Source organism: Scyliorhinus canicula, chromosome 2 (assembly GCF_902713615.1).
Source record: "Scyliorhinus canicula chromosome 2, sScyCan1.1, whole genome shotgun sequence".
Taxonomy (NCBI): Eukaryota; Metazoa; Chordata; class Chondrichthyes; order Carcharhiniformes; family Scyliorhinidae; genus Scyliorhinus; species Scyliorhinus canicula.
In genome coordinates, this window is record NC_052147.1 from 159,861,668 (window position 1) to 159,886,652 (window position 24,985).

The following is a 24,985-nucleotide window of genomic DNA, read 5'->3' on the forward strand; positions in this document are numbered from 1 at the left end:
AGGCGGGAGAGGGGACGTAGTTTATCAAGGTCTTGGAATATGAGTAAGACTATGAATGCTAATAGGCGTAGAAGCCCACATGCACATGAGGTTTTGGTGGCTTTCAATAAGTTAGATGAAAAGTTATCAAAGATGCCAAACAGCAAGAACTGCACAGTTGGAGTGAATTTGGGGTATACACGGAAGTACCGGATGGGGACAAAGAGCTCTATCCCACAGATGGATTTGCACTGAAAAGGTTGTTCCGGATGGAACGTGTAAGGCAAAGGCCAGGCTGGTGGCGGGTGGTGAGGGGATTTGAAGAAAACTTAAGATCAGGATTTAAGGATCGAGTCACCTATGGCAGGAAAGGTTATTTTAAAGATCTTCTTGGCTCTATTAGCCACAAAGGCATGGGAATGCAAATCTATAGATATAGATGTAAAAGCTGACTTCTTGCAGGGGCATCAGCTCCGGAGAGACATTTTTCTCCGTCCTCCTAAAGAGGCAGCTAACACAGAAGGGGTACTCTGGAAGTTGTACAGATGTGTAAATGGTTTAATTGATGCATCTAGAGTCTGGTATTTTTCGGTAAGGTCAGTTTTGTTAAAGTTAAGCTGTTGCCAGTTGAAAGCAGACCCTGCAATGTTTTACTGGCACTATAAAGGAAATCTTTCTGGCATCTTTATGATGCATGTCGATGAATTTTTGTGGGGTGGGACTAGTGATTTCGAAGCTATTGTAATCTCTGGTTTGAGGAAAGAATTCAGGGATGAAAGTCAGGCTTCCGGTGTATTTAAGTATATTGGACTGGAAATCGGACAGATTAAGTTAGGGGCAACTTTACGTCAGCAATCTTATTTGGAAAGCCCAATAGCAATTAGCTGTGGTTGGGTTTCACAGAGAGACGCAATGGTTTCCAAGATGGAAAAAGACCAACTGCGAAGTTTAATTGGGCAACTGAATTGGTTAGGTAGACAGACTAGACCGCACGTGAGTTTTGATGTCTTAGAGTTGAGTACAAAAATGAATGATCCCAAAGTGGAAGACCTAATAAGAGCAAATAAAGCATTGATCAAACTAAAAATGCAGGAGTGTGTTTTGAGGTTCCCTGTTTTAGGTGACCGTGGGCACTTGAAACCCATAGTTTATAGTGATGCGTCCTATGCAAATTTATGTGATGGGGTTTCAAGCGCAGGAGGTTTTATAATTTTCCTTTTGGGGAACAATGGTAAATGTTGCCCTCTTGTGTTGGAAACAAAGAAAATAAGGAGAGTGGTCAAAAGCACTTTGGCTGCTGAGACGTTAAGCCTTGTATAGGCGGTAGATATGGCTTTTAGTATATCCCAGATATTGACAGAAATTTTGGGATCAGGGGATTTGGGTAATATACCTATTGAATGTCACATTGACAATAAATCCCTGTGGGAAAAAGTGCACGCTATAAAAAGTGTCAATGAAAAAAGATTAAGTATAGACATTGCAAATTTGAAGCAGATGTTGGACAGAGGGGGAATAGCAAAAATTAAATGGGTCGACAGCTATCAATTGTCAGAGAGACTGTTTTACAAAAAGAGGGGCTAGCTCACATAAACATTTGGATATTGTTTCTGTGACTTTTTTTCTTCCAAAAATGAGACAAAAAAAAGAAGGGGGGAAATTGCGTGTGTTTGAGTTTCTTGTAATTTTGTTTTCACCTAATTATTTATTTCCCCAAGGAAGGGGAGTCTATTAAGTAACGGGTTAAGAGACATTCCAATTAGTTGTCTCATTTATGTTAAATATCCAATAATTGACACTGATATGTAAAGGGGCTTCAGGAGCATTTGTGTCAGGTGATGTGAAGATAGAGTTTTGTGCAGAGTGTTGAAGTAAATTGAAGATGTTTGTGGAAAAGGAGCAGAACCTTTGACTTTTTATACAACGGCAGCTAAATGTCTAACACCTGTTTGGTCACAGAATTGCCCACAATAAGTTGTAGTTGGCCTTCTGAGTTCTATAATGCTGGTCAGGTTGTGTTCTATTTATAATACCTATCTTCAGTGAGAAATCAATGAGTTTTAATTATGTTTTGTTTTACAGCAAAAATTAGATTGGATGAAGCTGCTTTCAGGTGATTGTGTATTTGATTTTGTTTGGTCTGACATTTCTCCTTGTGCTATAAATTAATGCAGTAGGGCTTTTGCAGAGTTGTTTCTCAGCTGTCTTGGGGGCTTTCATGATTGTGCCTGTGCTGGTAATCTCCATCATGCGATTAAACACAACTGGAAAAACCCCGCAGCATTGCAAATTGGAACCTGCTGATTCAATGATTGCCTCCCTTTTAAATGCTTAAATATTCAAGGAAGCATCCATGGTGGGTGGAGGGGGAGAAGGGGAGGGGAAGGGGGGGGGGGGGGGGGAAGGGGAAGGGGGGGGGGGTCGGCGGGGCTTCATTGCAGTGCTAATGTAAGCCTACTTGTGACAATAATAAAGATTAAAACAGTGATTAAACTAAAAACAGTCCAGTTGACTTTTTGCCAAAGTCCAGCACTGCAGTAATTTGCTTTTATCCAGTGATAAATGTTTAACTGGAATGACTTATTTTGTTTGCTGGAGTGTGATCCTGTGTAATATGATTATTTAGAACCAGAGGTGGCAAAATAGAGAGTTAGTGAGGAGGTAAAGAGGCCTAAACGTAGCCTGCCAGGCAGAAGAAAATTGACTAAATGGATGTTGTGACATAGATGGCCAGCTACGTGGTCAGAATGAGATACTCAATATGCATAACTATACAGACTATGACTAAATAGAAATTAGTACATTCAGCTTCTAGACTTGGATCTGAACTGTATCTTTGACTGGAATCAGCGATCTGAACATCAATAGCACATTGCTGGATATTGTCAGAGACCTGGTGATCTTTACTGGCATTGCCAACTTTGGCTGGAAGTATTCCTGGAAATCTCACCACCTGACCTCCAGTTGCTAACTGCCCCACCCAGTAAACAACTTTTCCTCTCTTGCTCCAATACTTTTATAACGAGAAAACTAAAATGTTCAAAGAAATTGCTTTGAACAAGCTTAATGTAATTTTTATAGCTCCGATCATTTTTCTCCCAGATTTACTCCAGCAGTGCCCAGGAAATTAATCTTCCATTCTTGGAGAAGCTAGGGGAAGCCTGGGATGGTTGGCAACCCTAATTTTGGTGCATCCAGAATGAAAAGTAAATAAAATGCCTAATTGCTCAGTTTTAATGCGTTCCTTAAACTTGTCTGCAATTGTTCCCTTGTGGAGTAGCTTCTACTTTAGGTGCAGTCAACAATCTGGATGCAAGTTGTGCCCAGAATTGCACCAGTTTTGGGAAGTGTCTATTTTTCTGGCTCACGTTTCTGCTGAAGCAAACTTGCATTTTTAACAAACATAAAATCTTCCATGATTGAGCATAGTTGGTCAGTGTTTTAGAAACAAATTTTAAAATTACGTTTCAAACCATTCCACAGAACCATAGAATCTCTACAGCGCAGAAGGAGGCCAATCGGCTCATTGAGTTGGCACCGACCCTCGAAGAGAGCACCGTACCTAGGCCCACTCCCCTTCCCTATCCTTCTAACCCCACCTAACCTTCCTTGAGATATTTATGGATGGTAATCAATGTTCCCTCTAAGGTGCTCAGTTGTGCACTTCTAAATTACAGTACATGTGCGACCGTGAAAAATCAATTTGAGGGAGTCATGCACTTGAACAAGTTGGCCACGTGCTCCACTGGGAATGTTGTTGGTAATCTGGTGCAGTTTGATTAGTACAGTTGGATAAAGGGTGTGTTGCTAAACCCCCCAGCATTTTTAATTAGAGTCGAGTTCACGTTCTGACTAACTCAATTTTAATTCTTGAAAATTACTCCAGAAAAGCATATGTTAGTTACATGAGTGTACAGTAATCAGTTTCTGAATACATTTTTGGAAAAATGGTATTCAAAGGCTTTTACAGGGTTACTCCTTGCCGCAAAAGAACCATTTCCTCGAAGGCCCACAGACTGGCACCATGAGCGGAAACTCGTAATAGAGATTAATTCAATCTGGGGAGTTCTTTTAAGCCAATGCAGAAGACTGCAGAAACTAAATTTCCACTGGATGTAACTCACACTTGAAATTCTTCAACCTTTTCCGCTGGTTAGGGTAATTTAGATTTACTGTCACGTGTACCAAGGAACAGTGCAAAGTATTGTTCTGCATACAGTCCAGGTAGATTGCTCCATACATTAAAACATAGGGCATACGATAAATACACTATGTAAATAAATAGATATTTGGTGAAGCATATGGAATATAGTGCTACAACTGTAGAGAAGATGCGTCGAGAGATCGGTTCAATCTATAAGAAGGCCATTCAGGAGTCTGGTAGCAATGGGGAAGAAGCTGTTTTTGAATTTGTTGGTGCGTGTTCTCAGACTTTTTTATCTTCTGCCCGATGGAAAAGAGAATATCCCAGGTGGGAGGTGTGTTTGATTAGGCTGCCTGCTTTCCCTAGGCAGCGGGGGGTGTAGACCGAGTCAATGGATGTGGGGTGGGTTCGGGTGATGGACTGGGCGATGTTGACGACTCTCTGTAGTTTCTTACTTTTACTTCTTAATTCTGGGTGAACAGTACAACTGGGAAAACTCCAGACCTAAGTGCGCTATTTACTTTTCACAGTGAGACACCTTGCATTACATTTTAAAATCAAATTGACAGAGTTTCACTTAAAATATTTGGCTTAATGTCTGTGTTAAAATAGTACTGACTGCAACTTAATACAAACATGGTAACCAAAACACTGGATTAAAGTGCAGAGGGAGAAATTAACTCTTACATGGAGATGGGTTGGTTATTAGTAATGCTTCCTTTTTTCTGTTCGGAACAATTGGACTTGAAACATTAAAGAGCCGCACTGTGCTTAAACGAGAGCACGATGAGGTTGTTCGATCGCAGGAGAGGCCAAAACCGATGCGATGGGTACGATGACAGATAAGGCGGCAGCTCCATGGACCCGGGTTCAATTTCAGCCTTGGGTAACTGTCTGTGTTGTCGTGGAAGTGTCCCTTTAAGAATGCATTCGCCTGCAGTGTGTTTCTTCCCAGCCTCTTGGATTACAAGTATGGCGAAGTTGGCCAGTGGCTAGTAATTATTTATTAAATTGTGATTGGATGGCAAGTGTGCCATTTGTGCATCTACACCTGTGATTTACTCCACAAGCTGTCGAGCTTCCTATTAGAACTTCCTCGCTGTGGAAGTTTGAAAGTTCTTGCAGAGAGGGAGAAAGGGGTTAGTATATCCTGATGGACACTTGTGTGTGGCAGTGTAGGTGAACTAAAATACAGAACAAGATGGGCAGTGGCCAAAGCCTTTGGCACTATCCATTCTCTCATCAATAATTAATACAAAGCACAGCAAAATCATAAAATGAAAAAGGGAATAAAGGTTAGCAATAATATTCAGACAAGACAAAGTAATCAACTAATCAATTGAAATGATGCAATTTCTCTTGGTTCCTTAGTTTGGGTGCGCTTCACATTTTTTTTGAATGACAAAACGAGATTTTATCATCAGATTATCCTTTCTGTGCCCACAGTGGATCAATTCTCGGACATTGGCTCTACTGGACAGTGCAGAGAAGCTGCATGTGGTGGACCGCCATAGTCAAGAAGAACTGGAGATGGTGGACATTGCTGAAGTTCAGCTGGTTTACAACAGCAGCCACTTCAAATCTCTAGCGACTGGTGGAAATGTTAGCCAGGCTTTGGTAAGAACTCACAAAACATTGATTTGTCCCAATCTGCTTTCTAAGTTAATTGTTTTCTGTTATTTCGTTGGTGATCAGCTGAATGCTGCTTTCCCTGGTTGGGTCAGAGCAGCATTGTGACCATCAGTATTACTCATTGGATAACATGCTGCACTTCTGTGAAGCACATTAAGTGATTATACTTGTCTGCTGGCAGTAAGGGCTGTTTTCATTATCTGTGTGTGCTTCTTGCTCCTCACCGATCTTAGGAAATAGCCTTGCATGTTTCAAACGTGAATGCATCTGCTTGTACTGGGAAAATGTAATTGAACTAGGTTTTACCCCCAGTTGAAAGTCATCCTTCGTGATTATGTAGAACATAGAACATAGAACAGTACAGCACAGAACAGGCCCTTCGGCCCTCAATGTTGTGCCGAGCCATGATCACCCTACTTAAACTCACGTATCCACCCTATACCCGTAACCCAACAACCCCCCCCCCCTTAACCTTACTTTTATTAGGACACTACGGGCAATTTAGCATGGCCAATCCACCTAACCCGCACATCTTTGGACTGTGGGAGGAAACCGGAGCACCCAGAGGAAACCCACGCACACAGGGGGAGGACGTGCAGACTCCACACAGACAGTGACCCAGCCGGGAATCGAACCTGGGACCCTGGAGCTGTGAAGCATTTATGCTAACCACCATGCTACCCTGCTGCCCCTTGTTTTTTTTTTTGAATGTAGTCATTTAATCAGCAAACATGAAAACCTGAAATCAATTACTCACAACAGGTACCTTTTTTTTTTACAAATTATACAAAAATGTAAATACACTTATATACTAAGAATCTCTGAACACAGTTCGTCATTTACAGTTAATTTGGCCTCTAGTGAAGTTCGGCTCCATTTCAATCCAAAGTTCCTTCCACAAATGCAAATTCATCAGTGGCATCAACTGCATTATCCACGTCCTTCCGTTGGATGGTTTTCCGCTTTCCCTGCAAAGCGAATGTTTATGCATCCTTCGCGATCATGTAGGGGGCTGAGTGGTTGTAATTAGTGAAAGAATTGACCTTGGCCTGACAGTCAGGGTATTTTTCCTACACAAATCGATTTTACAGTGGTATTTTCCTGCACACATACGTTTGGAGCCACTGTGACAAAATTAGCTTTTATTCTGCATCAAAAAGGGAATATTTTGAATTCATTTGTGCCACACACACAAGAATAATATGTTTTAAAAATAAATTAAAATGGGAGTTGTGTTGCATGAATTAAGTACAGTGTGAAGATTGGAGCTGCCTGCAAGTTGTGGCCATGCACTTTATGCTGTATGTTAACCAGGAACTTGTTTTGGGGGTAGAGGGTGTTAGAGGTTAGCTAGAATATATTTTCATTTGTAGGTTCTAGCTCACACCCATCAGATGTAGGAATGATTTCAAAAGAAATAGATCACTGGATAGGAGACTATTGTTTATGGGAATTATTTTGATTGTCTGGTCATGTGTAAAGAAAGTTTTATCATCAGGTTACCTTGCATTGATGTCAAAACAAAGGCAACGCACGGCTGGAGAGTAACTCTGCAATGTCAACGCCTCTGCTTTACACTGCTGTAGTATGACAGGGGTAATGTGGGTGATTCTGTGCACAATTCTCTTTGTAACAACCTTAAGAGCATCAGCTGATAGCGACTGAAAAGACCACAAGAAGTCTGATTGTTTCAAACTTTTATTGTGTAAGTCAAGTGTGGCCCTGATAATTTCTTGCTGTGTCTTTTCTTCATCTGTGACTGTGGTGATCTTGCCCATAGTTTTTAGTTCACAATTAAAAAAACTTGGTGTTGTGGCATTACTGCCTTTCAGGATGTTACACATGGGCATTTCACACAGTCACTGGTACGTTACACCATAAATAAAAATAAATTATTAGTGTTGTGCTATGTTAGTCCACTTATAACTTCGATAAGAATTACAGTTCCAATGAACCAATGGATTTTGGCTAGATTTGGTTCTTTGGAGGCCAATGAATTTCCATTTGTGATTGTTATTTTCTGTGCAAAACGTTCCTGTCAAGGGATTCTGGATCATGGGTGACTTGTCACTTACAGAATCTGCTTTTCTGCAGAAATAAAAGGCTAAGGATTGTGATGGCCCATGTAATTTTGGAGAAAAGACTACATTTTACCGTGGGGTAAAGGTCCCTTCAAGAACTAAGTATCTTGTGGATCCAATTTATAGTAAAACACCTGGGTTCTGGTAACTGATCATGTGATGAAGTTGCTTGGGAGATTAATAATAGGGAGAAGGACTCAACAAGTTATATACAGGGTAAATAGCTTCCTGACAGTGGTTGTGCATTCAAGCAGTTTGGTTTTGTGTTTTACACCAAGCTGGTAGCTGAAGAACATCTCTCTCAAATTCAGTTGACATTTTATGTGTTGGTTAAAAGAGAGTAAAATTCTTGTTAACGGAAGGACTCCCTAACAGTGAGTTGAACTTCTGGTATAGCCAAGATGAGAGAGAGCCTTTTAGAATCACAACTTCAGAGTTAAAGAATATTAAAACCAACCGTGTTCTGACCTAAGGTAACTAACCTTAAGACTCTAGAGACAACTTTGTTGAACTCTGCCTAACAACTAGAGGATGGCTGGAGGAAAGTTGAGAAGAAAACCTTGCTGGAAGTAAGCGAATGCCCAAGATATCTCAACCCTTATACGAATTTTCAAAGCAGTACTCAGACAAAGTAGTTAATCTTCAAACTTTTGTTAAGGATTTGACTGAGTTTGTCGGAGGTGCAAGTTAAATGGGTACAGGAGGAAAGTGGGGCTAAGTAGGTTGGATTAGAGTACAAATAACTGTTTATAGAATTTAATTTACAGTGCAGAAGGAGGCCATTCAGTCCATTGAGTCAGCACTGGCCCTTGGAACGAGCACCCTAATTAAGCGCACGCCTCCACCCTGTTCCTGTAACCCAGTTACCTCACCTAACCGTTTGGATAGTAAGGGGCAATTTAGCATGGCCAATCCACCTAACCTGCACATCTTTGGACTGTGAGAGGAAACCGGAGCACCCAGAGGAAACTCATGCAGACACGGGGAGAAAGTGCAAACTCCACACACACAGTCACCCGAGGCTGGAATTGCACCTTGGAACCTGGAACTATGAGGCAGCAGTGCGAACCACTGTGCCACCGTGCCACCTTGTTTTCTGGGACAAGTGTGTGTGGGGATTCTAATGTATATATGCAGCTGTAGCTTACCAACCTCCTGAGTGTCAATCACGGAACTGGTGAATCCCGCACCGTTTTTCATTTTGCCCCTCCACAGTTGCTGAATTGATCCAAGTTCGACGTCAGTTCTTCTGATGTGAAAGTCCAGGAATTCTACCCCAGAGTCAACACTTAGTCTCAGAAACATAGAAGCCCGCCCCTGGTGTTTTAGTTCCCATAAGAAATTAATTATCGCTCTCTCCAAGATCATATCTGGAAAATTGCCTGGACTTGTCCTTTAATTGGTCATATTTTGGTCATGGAAACGCAACATCAAACTAACCTCCATGAGTGACTCTTCAATTTTCAGATTATCTTTTGCTTAAAAAAACCATTGGAGACTGAGAAAGAGTAGACCTGGTATTCTGTGCATTGACAGGATCCCCATTTTCTGATTGCCCTCTGATGAACTTACGCCAAAAGAGAAGGAAACAATTATTTAATTTTAACAGCAAACACCAGCACAGGTCTGAGTACTGACAATTGTGCAGCATTTGTGCTCACATCATATTGTAGTTTTATCACAACATAAGTCCACAGACACACTAAACTAACTGCATTTAGTAATCCAGTGGGGGTGATTGCAGCTCCATTGGAAACTGGCAGGCACATTAGAAAGTGAGTCATTTCAAAGTTGGAAAGGTTACATTTGTCAGTGTAGTCATGTGTGAGACCTGCACATCAGGAACTGAAGTCATTGGAATACCATAAGAGTGTCCATTTCCATTCACCTTTCTATTCCATTTGGGAATTCAGGCTGTCTTGTGGCAAGAGCAGAATTTGACCTCTGCCTAACTGTGATGCGCTGTAATGCCCTCTATTCTGGGGTAATTTAGCTGAATGTTTCCTTCAGATTCTGGGACACTCTTAATCCCTGCAGCTGAAAGATTTACAAGATTCCAGTCATTTGTATGGACAGAATTCTAAGCATTCAGTGGGATATTTATTGAAAGCAAACTGGGGACTCTTTTGCTTCTGTTATCAGTCTTTCTTGAAAGACATTGGTTTTAATGATACGCAAAAAGCGTGTTTTAAAGATTGACTGTTTAATATCTAATGCGAAGATGTCAGAGCTCTGTTAGTTAGATATAATGTAAACATGTCTCAATGAGTGCAGGGCAAGTTGATTGAGACAATAATGAGCTATGTATTTTTTGATGTACCATATGGAGGCAACATTTTTGCCACTGCTAATTTTAGATAGAGATCAGTGAGAATATAAAATGCTGTTCCACTTGAAACAAAAGTGGTATTAAACGAATAAGTGAAGTTTTCCATTACTAATTTGAGTTTAATTTAACATCCTACACAATGCAGCTATAGTTTATACGATAATATGCAGAGCTCCTCAAGAGTTTATATTGATCAATGGAAAGTGATTTAAATTTTTGCTGGCCAAAGCAACCATGTCATGTTGTTCAGAAGTCACCTTTCTTGTAATCCTAGATTATAATGGTGCATCATGTGAAATCATTAAGCTACCGGCAACATCAAATACCTTTTTTGGTATGCTGCTATTTGATAAATATTGTAAAACAGAGTGCATTGAATCAGTCATAAATCTGACCAAACGGTCCATGTAGGGCAGTTGAGTGTTCCGCAGTGGCACAGTGGTTAGCGCTGCTGCCTTACAGCACCAGGGACTCGGGTTCAATTTCAACCTTGGGTGACTGTGTGGTGTTTGCATTTTCTCCCTGTGCCTTTGTGGGTTTCCTCCAGGTGCTCCGGTTTCCTCCCACAGTCCAAAGATGTGCAGGTTAGGTGGATTGGCCATGATAAATTACCCTTGTGTCCAAAATTTTAGGTAGGGTTACAGGGATGGGGAGTGGACATGGGTGGGGTGCTCTTTCGGAGGGTCGGTGCAGACTCGATGGGTTGAATGGTCTCCTGCACTGTAGGATCCTATGATTCCAGTTATGGTTAACAATGCTGCCTATGAATCATAGAATTTACAGTGCAGAAGGAGGCCATTCGGCCCATCGAGTCTGCACCGGCCCTAGGGAAAGAGCACCCTACCCAAGCCCACAACTTCACCCTATCCCTGTAACCCAGTAGCCCCACCCCACCATTTTGGACACGAAGGGCAATTTAGCATGGCAAATCCACCTAACCTGCACATCTTTGGACTGTGGGAGGAAACTGGAGCACCCGGAGGAAACCCACGCAGACACAGGGAGAACGTGCAGACTCCGCACAGACAGTGACCCAAGCCAGGAATTGAACCTGGGGGTGGAATTCTCCACAAGGCCCGTCTCCGTCGTGAAACCCAGAAAGGTTCACGACGGCGCCGGAAGCCGCTCCTTGCCCCCTATCCCCCCCCCCCCCCCCCCCCCCCCCCCCCCCCCGGGGCTAGGAGGGCCGTGACGTAAATCTCTGCCGTGGGGCCTTGTCGCTGGCGTCAAGGCCCGTCGCGCCGAGAATGACGCGGCCGGCGCGCCTAATGGCGTCAGCCGCACATGCGCAGGTTGGCCAGCTCCAACCCGCCCATGCGCAGCTGAGGTCACGACGGCTGACGGCTCAAACCCGCGCATCCGCGGTTGCTGTCTTCCCCTCCGCTGCCCCGCAAGACGTGGTGGCTTGATCTTGCGGGGCGGCAGAGGGGAAAGAGTGCGTCCCTTTGAGACGCCAGCCCGACGATCGGTGGGCACCGATCGCGGGCCAGTCCCCTCCCGACCACGGTCATGGTGCTCACTCCCCCCTCCACCCCCCACAAGCCACAAAACAGCTTTTGGCGCCATTTTCACGCCGGCAGCGACCAGGTGTGGTTGCCGCTGGCGTGAACCGGTCGGGAACGGCAGGCCACTCGGCCCATCCGGGACGGAGAATCGCGGGTTGCCGTGAAAAACGGCGGCCCGCGATTCTCCGAGCGGCGTGTCGCAAAACATGACACGCATTTTGGGGGGGGTGGGAGAATCGGGGGGGGTGCCAGAGCGGCCCTCCCGCGATTCTCCCACCCGGCGTGGGAGCGGAGAATCGCGCCTATGGACTCTGGAGCTGTGAGGCAACTGTGCTAACCACTGTGCTACCGTGCTGCCCTATGCTCCAAAACTCTTCCTACTTTACAATTATTTTCCTCAAAGAATGTTTGAATTGTTTCATGCTGAGGTATTTGGGTGTTATCTTGTTTATACTGTCATCAAACACATCTGTGAAGTTTGTTAAAGAGCACAAATCTGTTGCAAGTGTTGGGCATCATACTCATCATTGATTTTAGTTGTAAATTCTGTTTATTGATTTCTAAAAGAGGAAAGGAGCAGATAAACACGGTACAATACAGGACCATAATGTAACTCTCTTTTCCCCCCCATAAACAGGCAAACAAACAAAAACTACACAGAGAAACACAGTAAAATTAACAGTCGACAGCAAAGAACTCTAAAGAAAGAGACAAATGGGTGCCATATACAAAAACATTTCTCATTAGATCTCCTTATGGCATACTTAATCTTCTCCAACTATGGGAAAGACATTACAGCTGGTAGATCCAGGAGAGCCCTCCGCTGTGATTCCGAGGCTGTTATGCCTCGCGAGGTCTAACCCGATCTCACGAGTCGCTGCGATTGGAGTCCTGCCCACAATGGGTGGCTTAAGAATCCACTTTGTTGTGCTGACGCCAGATCGATTGGCCGCCCAGCATCTATCGGCCTCACCGAGGTGTCCCCAACCGGGCTCTGTTCAGTACTGGTCCCCACAAGCAGGGATCAGGCAGAATTGTACCTTGGGGGGGGGGGGGGGGGAGGAGGAAGAGTGATTGGTGGCCTCCGGATGGTTGGCCTCCAGGCAAGGTGGCACTCTGGCATTGCTAGTGCCAGCCGGGCGCCTTGGTATTGCCATCCTGGCACTCCAGGCTACCCAGGTGGCACTGCCAAACTGGCAGGGGCACTGCCAGGGAGCTAGGCTGGCATTGTGCCCACACTGGGAATCGGCCCGTTGGTGTCTTGCCTGTGAGGTGGGATGTGGGGGGGACCCCAAGGCCCGACCCCCCAAAAAAATGAGTGGGGGTGTTGGGGGATCTGGAGATTGCGCTGGGGGTTTAAGAGATCGGAGCATTGTTTAAAAATGGAGTCCTGATTTATTTCTGCACTGAGCAACTCCGACGAGCAGAGCAGGAAACTATGCTAAGTGCATAATTCCCTGGCGGGGCTTGAAAACAAGACAGAGTGCGGTAGATAGTGGGATCGTGCCTGGCACCATAAGCACTATAATCCCATCCAGAACGTATTCCTGTTTTACTTTGGTTAGATCGTGCCCAAAGTCTTCCAACCAGGATGAAGCAGTGGGTGGCTTGGGGGACTTCCAGGTTAATAAAATTCCATCTAGGGCCTATTAATGAAACAAATGCAATGACGTCTACTTCAATCTTAGTGAATCTGACAGTGCAGATGAGACTCCATTGACCGCTGTCAAGGCTGTAGGTCAATATCTAGAATTTTGGAAATAGTATCAAAGATGATGATCAAAAGCCAGCCAGCTTTGGGCAAGAGCATGTGGGTATGGTCTGCAGGGCCGTGTACGCATCTGTGTTTTAGTGAAGCTGTCATGGACATTATGTTTTAAAGAATAAATATTCTGTGGCAACTCGTTACCAATTTAATTTGTGTTCTCTGGTGCTCAGCTTTCTACTGTCCTGTTTTCTCTTTTAAGGAGGGAAGGAAGTAAAGTTTTGCGCACTGGTCAGGAACATAAACCCCATTTTTCTTTTCAGCCCGTTGAACCATGTCATGAACACCCTTCTGTGGCTAACAAGTTCTGTGTGGGACTTGAACACGGAGCTTTCAGCCCAGAGGTACCACTGTACCACAAGATCTGCTAATTCCACATTACAAACCGGGGAATCGATGTTGTTGACAAATGGCAATGAACCATGTACAGTGAGACAAGGTGGCTGAGTGGTTAAGACAATTGCCGACTAATCCATTTTAACCATCCTGGTTTGCAACAGCTCCCAAATTGTGCCCAGATTAACTGAGTGAGTGCATTTTATTCCTGTGCCATTCTCATGGGATCCCTAGCTTTATAAATAGAGTCATGTTGACAAAAGCAAGGAACTTGCATATTACTGAAAATTAACCGGGAGCTTGGGGAGCCTATAGTTCTTTATTGCTTCCTCCATGGTACTGCCTTAGCCAATCAGTCTCAAGTTAGCAACTGATCAGCACCTTTTCTCCTGCAGTATAAATTGTTGTGAATGTTTGAAATGTGGAATTCTTGTTGTGTTCTGATGAATGCAAGACATAAAGCTCCAACAGCATGTATCTCTTTTCAGCATTATTCATGTTCTGTACGACCGAAAGCAAGGGAGGTATGGTAACCCTTTATAAGACATTGGTTAGACTACAGTTAGTGTTGCGTACATTTCTAGGGCACCAAACCTTAGAAAGGATGTCAAGCTCTTGGGGTGCAAGGAGATTTGCAAGAACATATCGTAGATGAGGGATTTCAGTTGTGTGGAGAGATAAGAGAAGCTGGGATTGATTTCCTTAGAATAGACCAGAGAAGATTTCATTCTCAAGATTTCATTGACCTAACAAACTTCAGTAGTACCAATGTATAAAACTGCAATACTACAGCACCAAGCCCTGTGAAAGTAACATTATTTATTAATGATTTAATAGGTATACAAAATTATGAGGGGCAAATAAAGAGAATCTATTTCCATTGGCAGGAGAGTCAAGATTTAAGATGTTTAGCAGAAGAGCCAGAGGGGTGATAACTTTTTTTGCCCTGTTCCAGAATATATTGCCTTTGAGATTGCGAGAATTCATTCCAAAAAGACCTTTGGATATACATTTGAAAAGGAGAAAAAAACAGAATTATAGGAGAAGAACAAGCAGTGAGACTAATTGGATAGCTCAATCTTGGCCATGCCCGAATGAATTAATTGCCATAACGCGATTTCACTAATTGCACCGGTTTCCTTCTGGCACAAGGACACTAATAGGCACTTTAAAAACTATTTAAAAAAAAAAAAAATTTACAATGTTACTGACTACTGCATCCCAGTGTAATTAGTAAATGGCTTTGTATAGTTTGAAAGTCACTTTTAGTTATTTGAAATAGGGTACTCACAAGTGATGGATGAGACATTTATTACTTTTTAGGTTGGATTCTCCCATGCATAGGGAACTCCGCTACCGGCACCGCCAAAAAACGGTCCACTGCTTGTGGCAGTATTGAGATGTGCGCCCCGCGATAGCGGGAGGTTGCAAATAGGTCAAATTGACCCATTTGCATCCTATCACAGGTGGGCACCGGATTCTCCAAGCCTGCGATTCTCCGGTCCTCTGGGCGGGATTCACATGGACAAGAATTGGTGCTGGGGTTTGCCAGCGTGGCCCTGGCGCGGTTGACGTCGCGGTGGGCCACGGGGTAACTCCTTTAAGGAAGTTGCCCAAAAAGTCCATATGAGGGTCCCCTTCCCACAGTGCATGTCCTGTCCACCCCACCCCAAAAGGTCCTCCATAAGAGAGCCCCCCCCACCAGAGACTGCCCATAAGAGGAACCCCCCCTCATTACAGAGACCCCATTACAGAAACCCCACCAATGATGCTGCATAAGAGAGACCCCCACCAGAGCCCCCCCCTCCCCCCAATAAGAGAGACCTCTTTTTCTCTGTAGAATGCACTTTCCTGATTTTGATGATGTAGTCCAAGAGTGGTCAATCATAGCTAGATGTTTATAAATGTTCTAGTTAGTTTCACAGCAGGCTACTTGAGATCCACTCAAATGTGAAGGGAAATAAGATTAAACAATCCAGAGAGCTGGGTGTATATGTGTGGAAGCTGCCAATCACAGCCTAGTAAATCCAATTTCCCATTGATGAGGATGAAAGCTTTGCTAATCAAAGATCCGAGGGGTTTAAATCCAGCTAATGTGGTTTTTATTTTTGAGGAGTTTGCAACTATTGTATCCTCTGCCTGACCAAGCAAGTGTAGGACACAGGTGAACTTTAAAGCTGTGATTTTTTTTCCCACTGTCTCTGTCTGGACTGTTCTCAAACTCACAGGCAGGGGTCTCTAATGCCGGGGGGGGGGGGGGGGGGGGGAGTCTATGGTGGAGATCTGTCTTGTGGAGTGGTCTCCGGTGGGCGTCTCTTTTATGGGGGTTTCTGGTGGGGGGGTCAGGGGTCTATTGTACAGCCGTCGAATCTCGCTATTGGGCTGCCCGATCAAAATGGAGGTCCGATAGCAGCATTCGCAAGTGTAATCCTCGCAATTCCCACCATGCATAACTTTGCATGTTGAGGGATAGTGAATCGCCTCTGGATTCCCGCTTCCTGCGTGAGTGCAAATCAGAGTTGATTCATCTCCTGAGGTGAAAATAGTCTTCCAAACAGAGTATCCTGCCCTTTATTATAAACCTCTTTTTAGCTGTTATAACACAACTTTTGAGGCCATCCAAAACTTTTCTCCTTGCATATAAACTTGCAGCAAGTGGCAGCATGTTGGCATAGTGGTTAGCACTATTGCCTACAGCACCTAGGACCTGGGTTAGATCCCGGCCCTGGGTCACTGTCCGTGTGAGTTTGCACATTCTCCTGGAGTCTGCTTGGGTCTCACCCCACGACCCAAAGATGTGCAGGCTATGTAGATTGGCCATGCTAATTGCCCCTCAATTGGAAAGAAATAATGATTCTACTTTCACCGGATAGCCATATGCATGAATTAACAGGAGGGTTTAAATGAAAACTCCCACTCTCCTAAGGCCGATTAGCGTCTCTGCTCCAATTCTGGTTGTGATCAGCCAATTCAGTACAGACCATGGATTATCCCCAGGATACTTTTACCTCTATGGCTCAACATCAAGCCGTGAGGTCTGTTTACCTGCCCAGGCGGTCCATATTGCCTGGTGTCGGTTAGTACGCCAAGCCCCGTGCTGGCTGGTCCAACCTGCCCGGCGTTGGCGGTCCGTCATGCACAGCCAGTCCTACCCGGCGTCAGCAGGTCCATCCTGCCTGGTGTCGGTCAGCCCATCCTGTCTGGTGTCGGTCGGCCCATCCTGTCTGGTGTCAGCCGGTCCGTCCTGTCTGATGTCGGCCGGTCCGTCCTGCCCTGCGTCAGCAAGCCCGTCCTGCCCAGACTGTCCTGCCCGGCGTCGGCTGGTCCGTCCTGCCTGGCGTCGGCCGGTCCATCCGGCCTGGCGTTGGCCGGTCCATCCTGCCTGGCGTTGGCCGGTCCATCCTGCCTGGCGTCGGCCGGTCCATCCTGCCTGGCGTCGGCCGGTCCATCCTGCCTGGCGTCGGCCGGTCCATCCTGCCTGGCGTCGGCCGGTCCATCCTGCCTGGCGTCGGCCGGTCCATCCTGCCTGGCGTCGGCCGGTCCATCCTGCCTGGCGTCGGCCGGTCCATCCTGCCTGGCGTCGGCCGGTCCATCCTGCCTGGCGTCGGCCGGTCCATCCTGCCTGGCGTCGGCCGGTCCATCCTGCCTGGCGTCGGCTGGTCCGTCCTACAAGTCCGTCCTGCCCAGCCCGTCCTGCCCGGTGTCGGCTGGTCCATCCTGCCTGGCGTCGGCCGGTCCGTCCAACCCGGCGTCAGCCAGTCCGTCCTGCCCAGCGCCATCTGGTCCGTGCTGCACTGTGTGGGCTGGTCCGTCCTGCCAGGCCCATCCTGCGCGGTGTGGGCTGCTATGACCTGCCTAGTCTGTCCTGCTAGGTCCGACGTGCCCGGTGTGGGCCGGTTCCTCCTGCCCAGCAAATCAATTGAAGAGGCTAAAATATATTTTGGTGCAGCTTAATATTTTTCTCTTCGTTGACCATTTCCAGTGATTTATTGGTTTCTGAGACAGATTGAAATATTATTTGTTCTGTGGCTGAGTTCTTTTAAAAAATACTTTAAATGAAACTATTTTTTATTTCCTAAAGGCTCTAGTTGCGGAAAAGGCATGTTACCAGTCGGTCAGCGCTTACGGAGGGCAAATTATCTATCTGGGAACCAAGGTAAATTATACTGCATCTTCTTCACTATTCAGATTTTGTTTTTGATTATGGTTTAAACATTAGAACAGAAGATAGGCTTTTGAATGTTCATGGATGAGTGCCAGTCTATTTGATTATTATATTCATCAAAGGATGTGGATGATTTCTGGGAAAGGATTAAATATGTTGGAACACTTCATTTACTTTCCCCAACCCGAGAAAGTAGGACCCCCACTGTCAGTCACCTGGAAGCTGTGTTGTGCATCTCTCCAGATGAGGCTGATAATGGGAGAATTGTCATCCGTGCTCTGCTGGAATATGCAGTCGAGGAAATAGATTTTCACAACTGAATCACAACTCGAAATTTTGCTGTTCACTGCACTGTGTGGACTCTGATTGCGAGGAGGAAAGTGCCTCAATCCATTCTTGTGCCTCAACGATCGAGGCAAATTCAAACATTTTCAGACATCCCACTGTATCTGCTGTTAAGTCATTTAGTAATCTCGCCCTGGGCTATTCATTCCGCACACTTAATTTTCTTCATAGGCTGCTGGGAGGCACTGGCAAATTGTTATTTTCCTGGGTTTGTTTATTTTCAAACCTCAGTATAGTACTGAAATATGTTACAATAATGAGGCTACTTAAGACCAACAGTAGCTTTATTATAGTAATGTTTTTTTTTAATAAACATTTTATTGAGGTATTTTTTGGTATGATAACAACAACACAATAAACATCCCCCACTTCTGCTGACGATTAATTTTCCACGAAGAAGTCGACGAACGGTTGCCACCTCCGGGCGAACCCTAACAGTGACCCTCTCAAGGTGAACTGAGGTTCCTGTAACCCTCCTATTAAACAGAAAACAGTAAGCTTCCCTCCCAAACTTGGACAAGAGGAATGGAGGGAAGTAATTACAGCTGCCAGACTCTGCAATCCACATTACTCCAGAGACCGAGCAGCCTCTTGGGGTTCTACGATCCAGTTCTTTGGGATCTCACACACCCTCTTTACTTCTGTTCTCACAAACCTTGTGAGATAAAACCTCTTGATTCCCTTGTTAAGGTGCAAGACTTTGAAATTACAAAACCTCATATTTTATTTATGAATCAATTTGGTAGTGCCTCTTTTTGCTGAATGCAAGGGAAAACTAGCCTGTTACTTACCAAATATAATCATTTTCTTTTCTCTCTTCCCTTGCAGTCAGTGCATGTGATTACCCTGAGGAGTTGGAGGGAGGTAAGTGAAAATTGTTCACTGGCATTTTGTGGGAGGCACCTGCATAAATCTTGTTAAGTTTAAACAAAAAACCTGTGCCGTGACGCATTTGAGCAGCTTGACTTGACACATAACCGTATACTCTTTCTCTTGGATTTAGTACAGTCCTAAAAAAAAATACATTCCTGTCAAGTGATACCCTGACTTGAACTTCTTCCATCTCAATTGGCATTCAGGTAGCAGCATCTACCTGCCCGGTGGACTATTTCCCACCCCTGTCATTCATGTTTTTTTCTTTTTTAAAATATAAAATAAATTTAGAGTACCCAATTCATTGTTTCCAATTTAAGGGGCAATTTAGCGTGGCCAATCCACTGTCCCTGCACATCTTTGGGTTGTGGGGGCGAAACTCTTGGCAAACACGGGGAGAATGTGCAAACTCCACATGGACAATGAACCAGAGCCGGGATCGAACCTGGAATCTCAGTGCTGTGAGGCAACAGGGCTAATCCACTGCACCACCGTGCTGCCCTTATCCCTGTCATTCATACCGACATTTGTCAGTATACCAGTGAGCGGATATCTTTAAATCACATGGTTCTGTTTAATCACATTCTTTGCTTTTTAATTCTTTGTTTTCATAGGAATATGTAAAAAACAAATGGGGTAGGAATATGTCGTTTGGGCTATTGAAGAACAAAGATCAATACAGCATAGGAACAGACCTGTACTGGTCATGATATTAACCTATGCCAAAATCTTCAGCACTTCCTTAAGGAATAAAGAGCCATTTTCTTCCACAAAGCAGTTACAATTCACTCTTTCACAAATCATATTGTACCTGTTTAATGTTTCGCAACATTTACCCACGAGTAACAATTCATATTAGGTGTCAGCCTTGGCTTAGTTGCCCTCTGTCTTCTGAGTCATAAAGTTGCATGTTCAAGCCCCAATCCAGAGAATTGAGCAGATAATCTAAACTGAGGTTCCAGCACAGTGCTGCGGGACTGCTATAAACCCAAAAACGGGCCATTTGGCCAACTGGTCTATGCTGGAGTTGATGCTCAATATGTGCCCCTCCCGTCATATTCATCATTCATGTTGCAATATGTTATTGTTCTGTGATGATGCACAAACCCATTATATTTTCCCTTCCCACTGACATAATTAACCCATCCCTGTTTGCTCCTCTCTCAACCTGGCTTTGTACCTTAAGATAGAAATGTAGAAAATAGGAGCAGGAGTGGGCCATTCGGCTGCACCATTCAACATGACCATGGCTAATCCTCAATTTCAGCACCAAGGTCCTGCACTCTTCCCACACCACTGCCGCCTTTAGAGTCTCGAAATCCATCTATTACCTTCTTAAATATATTCAGTGACTTGGCTTCCACAGCCTTCTGTGGTAGAGAATTCCACAAGTTCACCTCTCTCTGACTGAGGAGGTTGTTCCTCATCTCATTCCTAAATGGCATTCCCCGTATCCTGAGACGGTGATCCTTTGCTCTAGATGCCCCCCCCCCCACACACACACACACACACACACACACACACAAGCTCCCGGCAGAGGAAACAATCCAGCCCTGTCATTTTGTACATTTCAATTAGATCCCCTCTCACCCTTATAAACTCCAGTGAATACAGGCCTAGTCTACTCAATCTCTTCATACGACACCTGTAATCCCAGTAAACTGGTGAACCTTCATTGCACTCCCCTGATGGCAAGTATATCCCTCTGGAATATGAAGACCGAAGCTGCACAAAATAATTCGGGTCTCACCAAGGTCCTGTACAGCTGTGCACAACATCTTTCTCCTGTACTCAAGTCCTCTTGCAATGAATGTCAATGTACCATTTGTCTTCCTCACCACTTACTGTACTTGCATGATTGCCTAGAGTGATTGGTGTACAAGGACACCCAGGTCCCTTTGTACATCAGCATCCTAATCTATCACCATTTAGATAATACTCTATCATTCTGTATCTCCTTCCCAACTTCACATTTATCCACATTATACTGAATCTGCCATGTATTTGCCCACTCACTCAACTTGTCTAAATTGCCTTGAAACCTCTTTGCATCCTCCTCATCACTCAACTTTCCACCAAATTTTGTGTCGTTAGCAACCTTGGAAATATGACATTTGGTTCCCTCATCCAAATAATTGCTAAATATTGTGAATAGCTGGTCTCCAAGCACTGATTCCTGCGGGACCTCACTAGTCACTCACTGCCTGCCACCCTGAAAAAGACAGCTTCTGTGGGGAGAGAACGGAGCTCATGTTTCCAGTCTGGCTGACTTTTTGTCAAAGCTGCTGGGGTGCAGCTCATCCAGCTTGGGCAGGTCCCATCTCCCACAGAATCCCAATGCCTCAAATTCGATTCCTTCCCTCCTCCAACATCTCCAGCCACACGTTGTAACTGCCCAATTCAGATACTTCGACCTGCCTGTTAATCAAAGATTTTATCCAGATGTCTTTAAGAGCGAGGAGAGAAAAGGACCACGCAGAAATAAAATACAACCAATTTTATTGAACAAACAGAACATTTAACTCGTAAATTAACCCACATAAAAATATAAGAGATACCCAAAATTTGTTTATACTACCCGTAAAGATGGCTTGGTCAAACAGTGTGTCCGATTCCCAAGTCTGTCTGGTCCGTCGTCATGAAGGCGAGTCTTGCTGGCAGCTTCTTTCCTTCTTTCTCTGCTCAGTCTTCTGGATGGTTAAGGTCACCTCCCACACCGAGTCTTCGCTCCTGAGGGGTCTTGGGCGTTGACCTTTATCCCCCTCTTCATGCCTTTCTGGAAGCTTCTCTGGCTTTCTGCCAATGAGGCCTCGGGAAGGGGGTCCCAACACCCGATTAATTCGGTGACGACCACTTGACAGAACACCAGGACCCCATCCCAGGTGTCTATCTCAGGAGGTGTAGTTTGCATGTACCTTGTTGCCATATAAGGCAATGGCGGGAACTCTTAAGTGCTGAGAGTCTGGCTCGATCTGGGCTACCCAAAGCAAAGTTGGTGCATAACAATCGAAACGGTGATCTCCTGATGGGAGAGTGACAGGGCACGTCCAGCCAAGTTCTGGCAGTTTGTCTGGGTATTGTGTATTTGACTTTTGGTCAAGTCTGAATTTTCATCAGCCTGCCTGAGGGTTTGACTCTATTTAATTTAAAGTGCCCAATTCTTTAATTTAAAATATACAATGTAATCGGGCCTAAACCTACGTCATACCTGGTTACCACACACACATTCATCTGGTATATTCTGATATTCCTGCTCTCGCTAGCACATGGCACTGGGAGTAACTGAAATTTTTGAGATCCTGCCTTTTGATTTATTTCCTAGATCCCTAGATTCTGTTTGCAGGACCTCATCCCTCTTCATACTTATGTCGTACCAACATGCTGTTCACCTTCTTGCTGTTCACCTGCCCTCTTCACAATGCTCTGCAGCCGCTCAGTGATATCCTTGACCCAGACACCAGGGAGGCAGCGCACCATCCTAGAGTCATGTCTGCAGGCTCAGAAATGTCTAACTGTTCCCTTTAACGATAGAATCTCCTATCACCATTGCTCTCCCATTTTTTTATACCCTGACCCTGTGCAGCTGAGCCACTCGTGGTGTCATGGATTTAGCTCGGGTTGAACTCCCCTGAGAAACTACATCACCCAACAGAATCGAAAATGGCAAACCTGTTGGAGAGGGAGATGGATTCCTCCATTACTTGCCTCGTACTCTTGCTCTGTGTGGAAGTCATCCATGCCCTTTCTGCCTCTGCAATCGTTAGCTGCAGTGTGACCACCTCACTGTATGTGCTATCCACGAAAATCTCATCCTTGGATGTTCCACAGTGACTCCAGTCATAGCGCTAGCTCCAAAACACGGATTTTGAGTTGCTGCAGCTGGAGACAGTTCCTGCACACATGGTCACCCTGAACACTGGAAGTGTTCCTGACTTCCCACATCACACAAAAAATGAAAATGAAATGAAATGAAAATCGCTTATTGTCACAAGTAGGCTTCAAATGAAGTTACTGTGAAATGCCCCTAGTCGCCACATTCCGGCGCCTGTTCAGGGAGGCTGGTCCAGGAATTGAACCGTGCTGCTGGCCTGCCTTGGTCTGCTTTAAAAGCCAGCGATTTAGCCCAGTGTGCTAAACCAGCCCCTCCAGGGAGACACCTTCCCCAAGAGACACCTTCCACAAGGCCGATCTGCCCTTCCATGACTTACCCTAAAATTACCTCCCTTTACTTTTACTTCCTCTAGTTTATGGTATATTAAGGACAGTAGAAATATGCCCTACTCACTGAGGCTACTGCTCTTCTTTCTGAGGAAAGCTAGAAAAAGAAGGAATCACCTGGATCCTTCCTCACCGAACTCCCTCAGTCACCAAACTCCAACTTTCACATGCTACTGCAGTCCAAAGGCAGACTCCAGTGCAGGCAAAATATAACCAAATGACAAAATTTATGGTGCATTGCCCAATTGAAAATGGAACTCACCACGTGTAGGCAAGCAAATGATCTTTATGCGAAAATGACATCCATCGGTTTTTTAAAAAATTATAATTTAACGGTAACAGAAGAATTGCTAGGTCCGTGTTGGAAAAGTACAATTTCAGGGAGGCTTGAAAGCACATACTGTTTTCAGTACCTTCCTGCATTATGCTCGCATGAAATAAGGTAAAAAAACTCCAACATTATACTTGCAGAATTCCGTAATAAACAAGTCTAACTTTATTTTGGAGCAATATTAACAAAGACTGCAGCTTAAGTGTAGAACTGCTAATTGAAGCCCCAATGAAGCAAGATTATGCCTCTCATTGGGTTTTATAATTGCTAAAACAGCACAAAGCTGGTAATTGCCTCCCAATTTCTTGTTTTATAAGAGCTATTAGAAACATAAGGTCATTAAGCTTAACAGGTCCCTTTTCAATAGATCAGCTCCAGTTTCTCATATTCCTAAATCCTTTTTCTCTTGAGAAACACAGGTGATAGATTTTTTCAGCAATTCATCTCTTGGTTCCCTGATAACACATTGCACTATTCTATTAATCTTTGGTTGAAATAATTGATCTTTCTGACCTGTAATATTGCCTTATTTTGACAGTGTTCAAAATTGTGGAGGATTTAAACAGATATAAAGAGAAACTAATGTTTCTAATGGCTGAAGGGTTGATAATACAGATTTATGGTGATTAGCATAGAACCAGAGGTAACATGAGGAAAAATAATCCCTCATAGCAAGTAGCTAGGAATGGAATGTACTGTTTAATAGAGTGGTGGATACAGATTCAAAACTACCCTTCAGAAGGGAATTGGACAAATACTTGAAGGAGAAGAAAATTGCAGGGATATGGGTAAAGATTGGGACTCACTGGATCACTCTCCAAAAGAGTCAGTGCAAACACGATGGAGTAAATGGTTGTCTTCTGTGCTGTACCACTCTACACATGATCTCCCTTTTTGAAATGCATGCTTACTTTAATTTATTCTATTTTCAGTTTCTGGATATTGTTTTCAAGATTCCATTATTTTTCCGACCACTAATATGAACCTCACTCCCCTAAAGTTCCCTGGACTTGTTCAATCTTCCTTTTTCTATGTGATAATAACATTACCTGTTTTCCAGTAATGTTCCATTAAAATGTAGTTGCGTGTGATGCCTTTCATTTTTTTGCATGGCTACATTAGGGTTATTGTACTTAATGTATTCAAAATATCATCTTGCATCATTGACTTTGTCTATATATGTGTTTCTGGGACCCCCCTCTTCATTCATGTGAGGAAGGAGCTGCGCTCCGAAAGCTAGTGATTCGAAACAAACCTGTTGGACTTTAACCTGGAGTTGTAA

At 44.3% G+C, this 24,985-nt stretch overlaps 1 protein-coding gene across 1 annotated transcript in view; it reads left to right on the forward strand.

The window, feature by feature from the left end:
• The window catches only part of vps8 (VPS8 subunit of CORVET complex), a 787,508-nt gene that overhangs the window by 96,940 nt on the left and 665,583 nt on the right, over positions 1–24,985 (forward strand). The window contains 3 exon segments of the mRNA XM_038788252.1: positions 5,570–5,740; positions 17,853–17,927; positions 19,110–19,145. Coding sequence (XP_038644180.1) covers positions 5,570–5,740; positions 17,853–17,927; positions 19,110–19,145 — 282 coding nt within the window.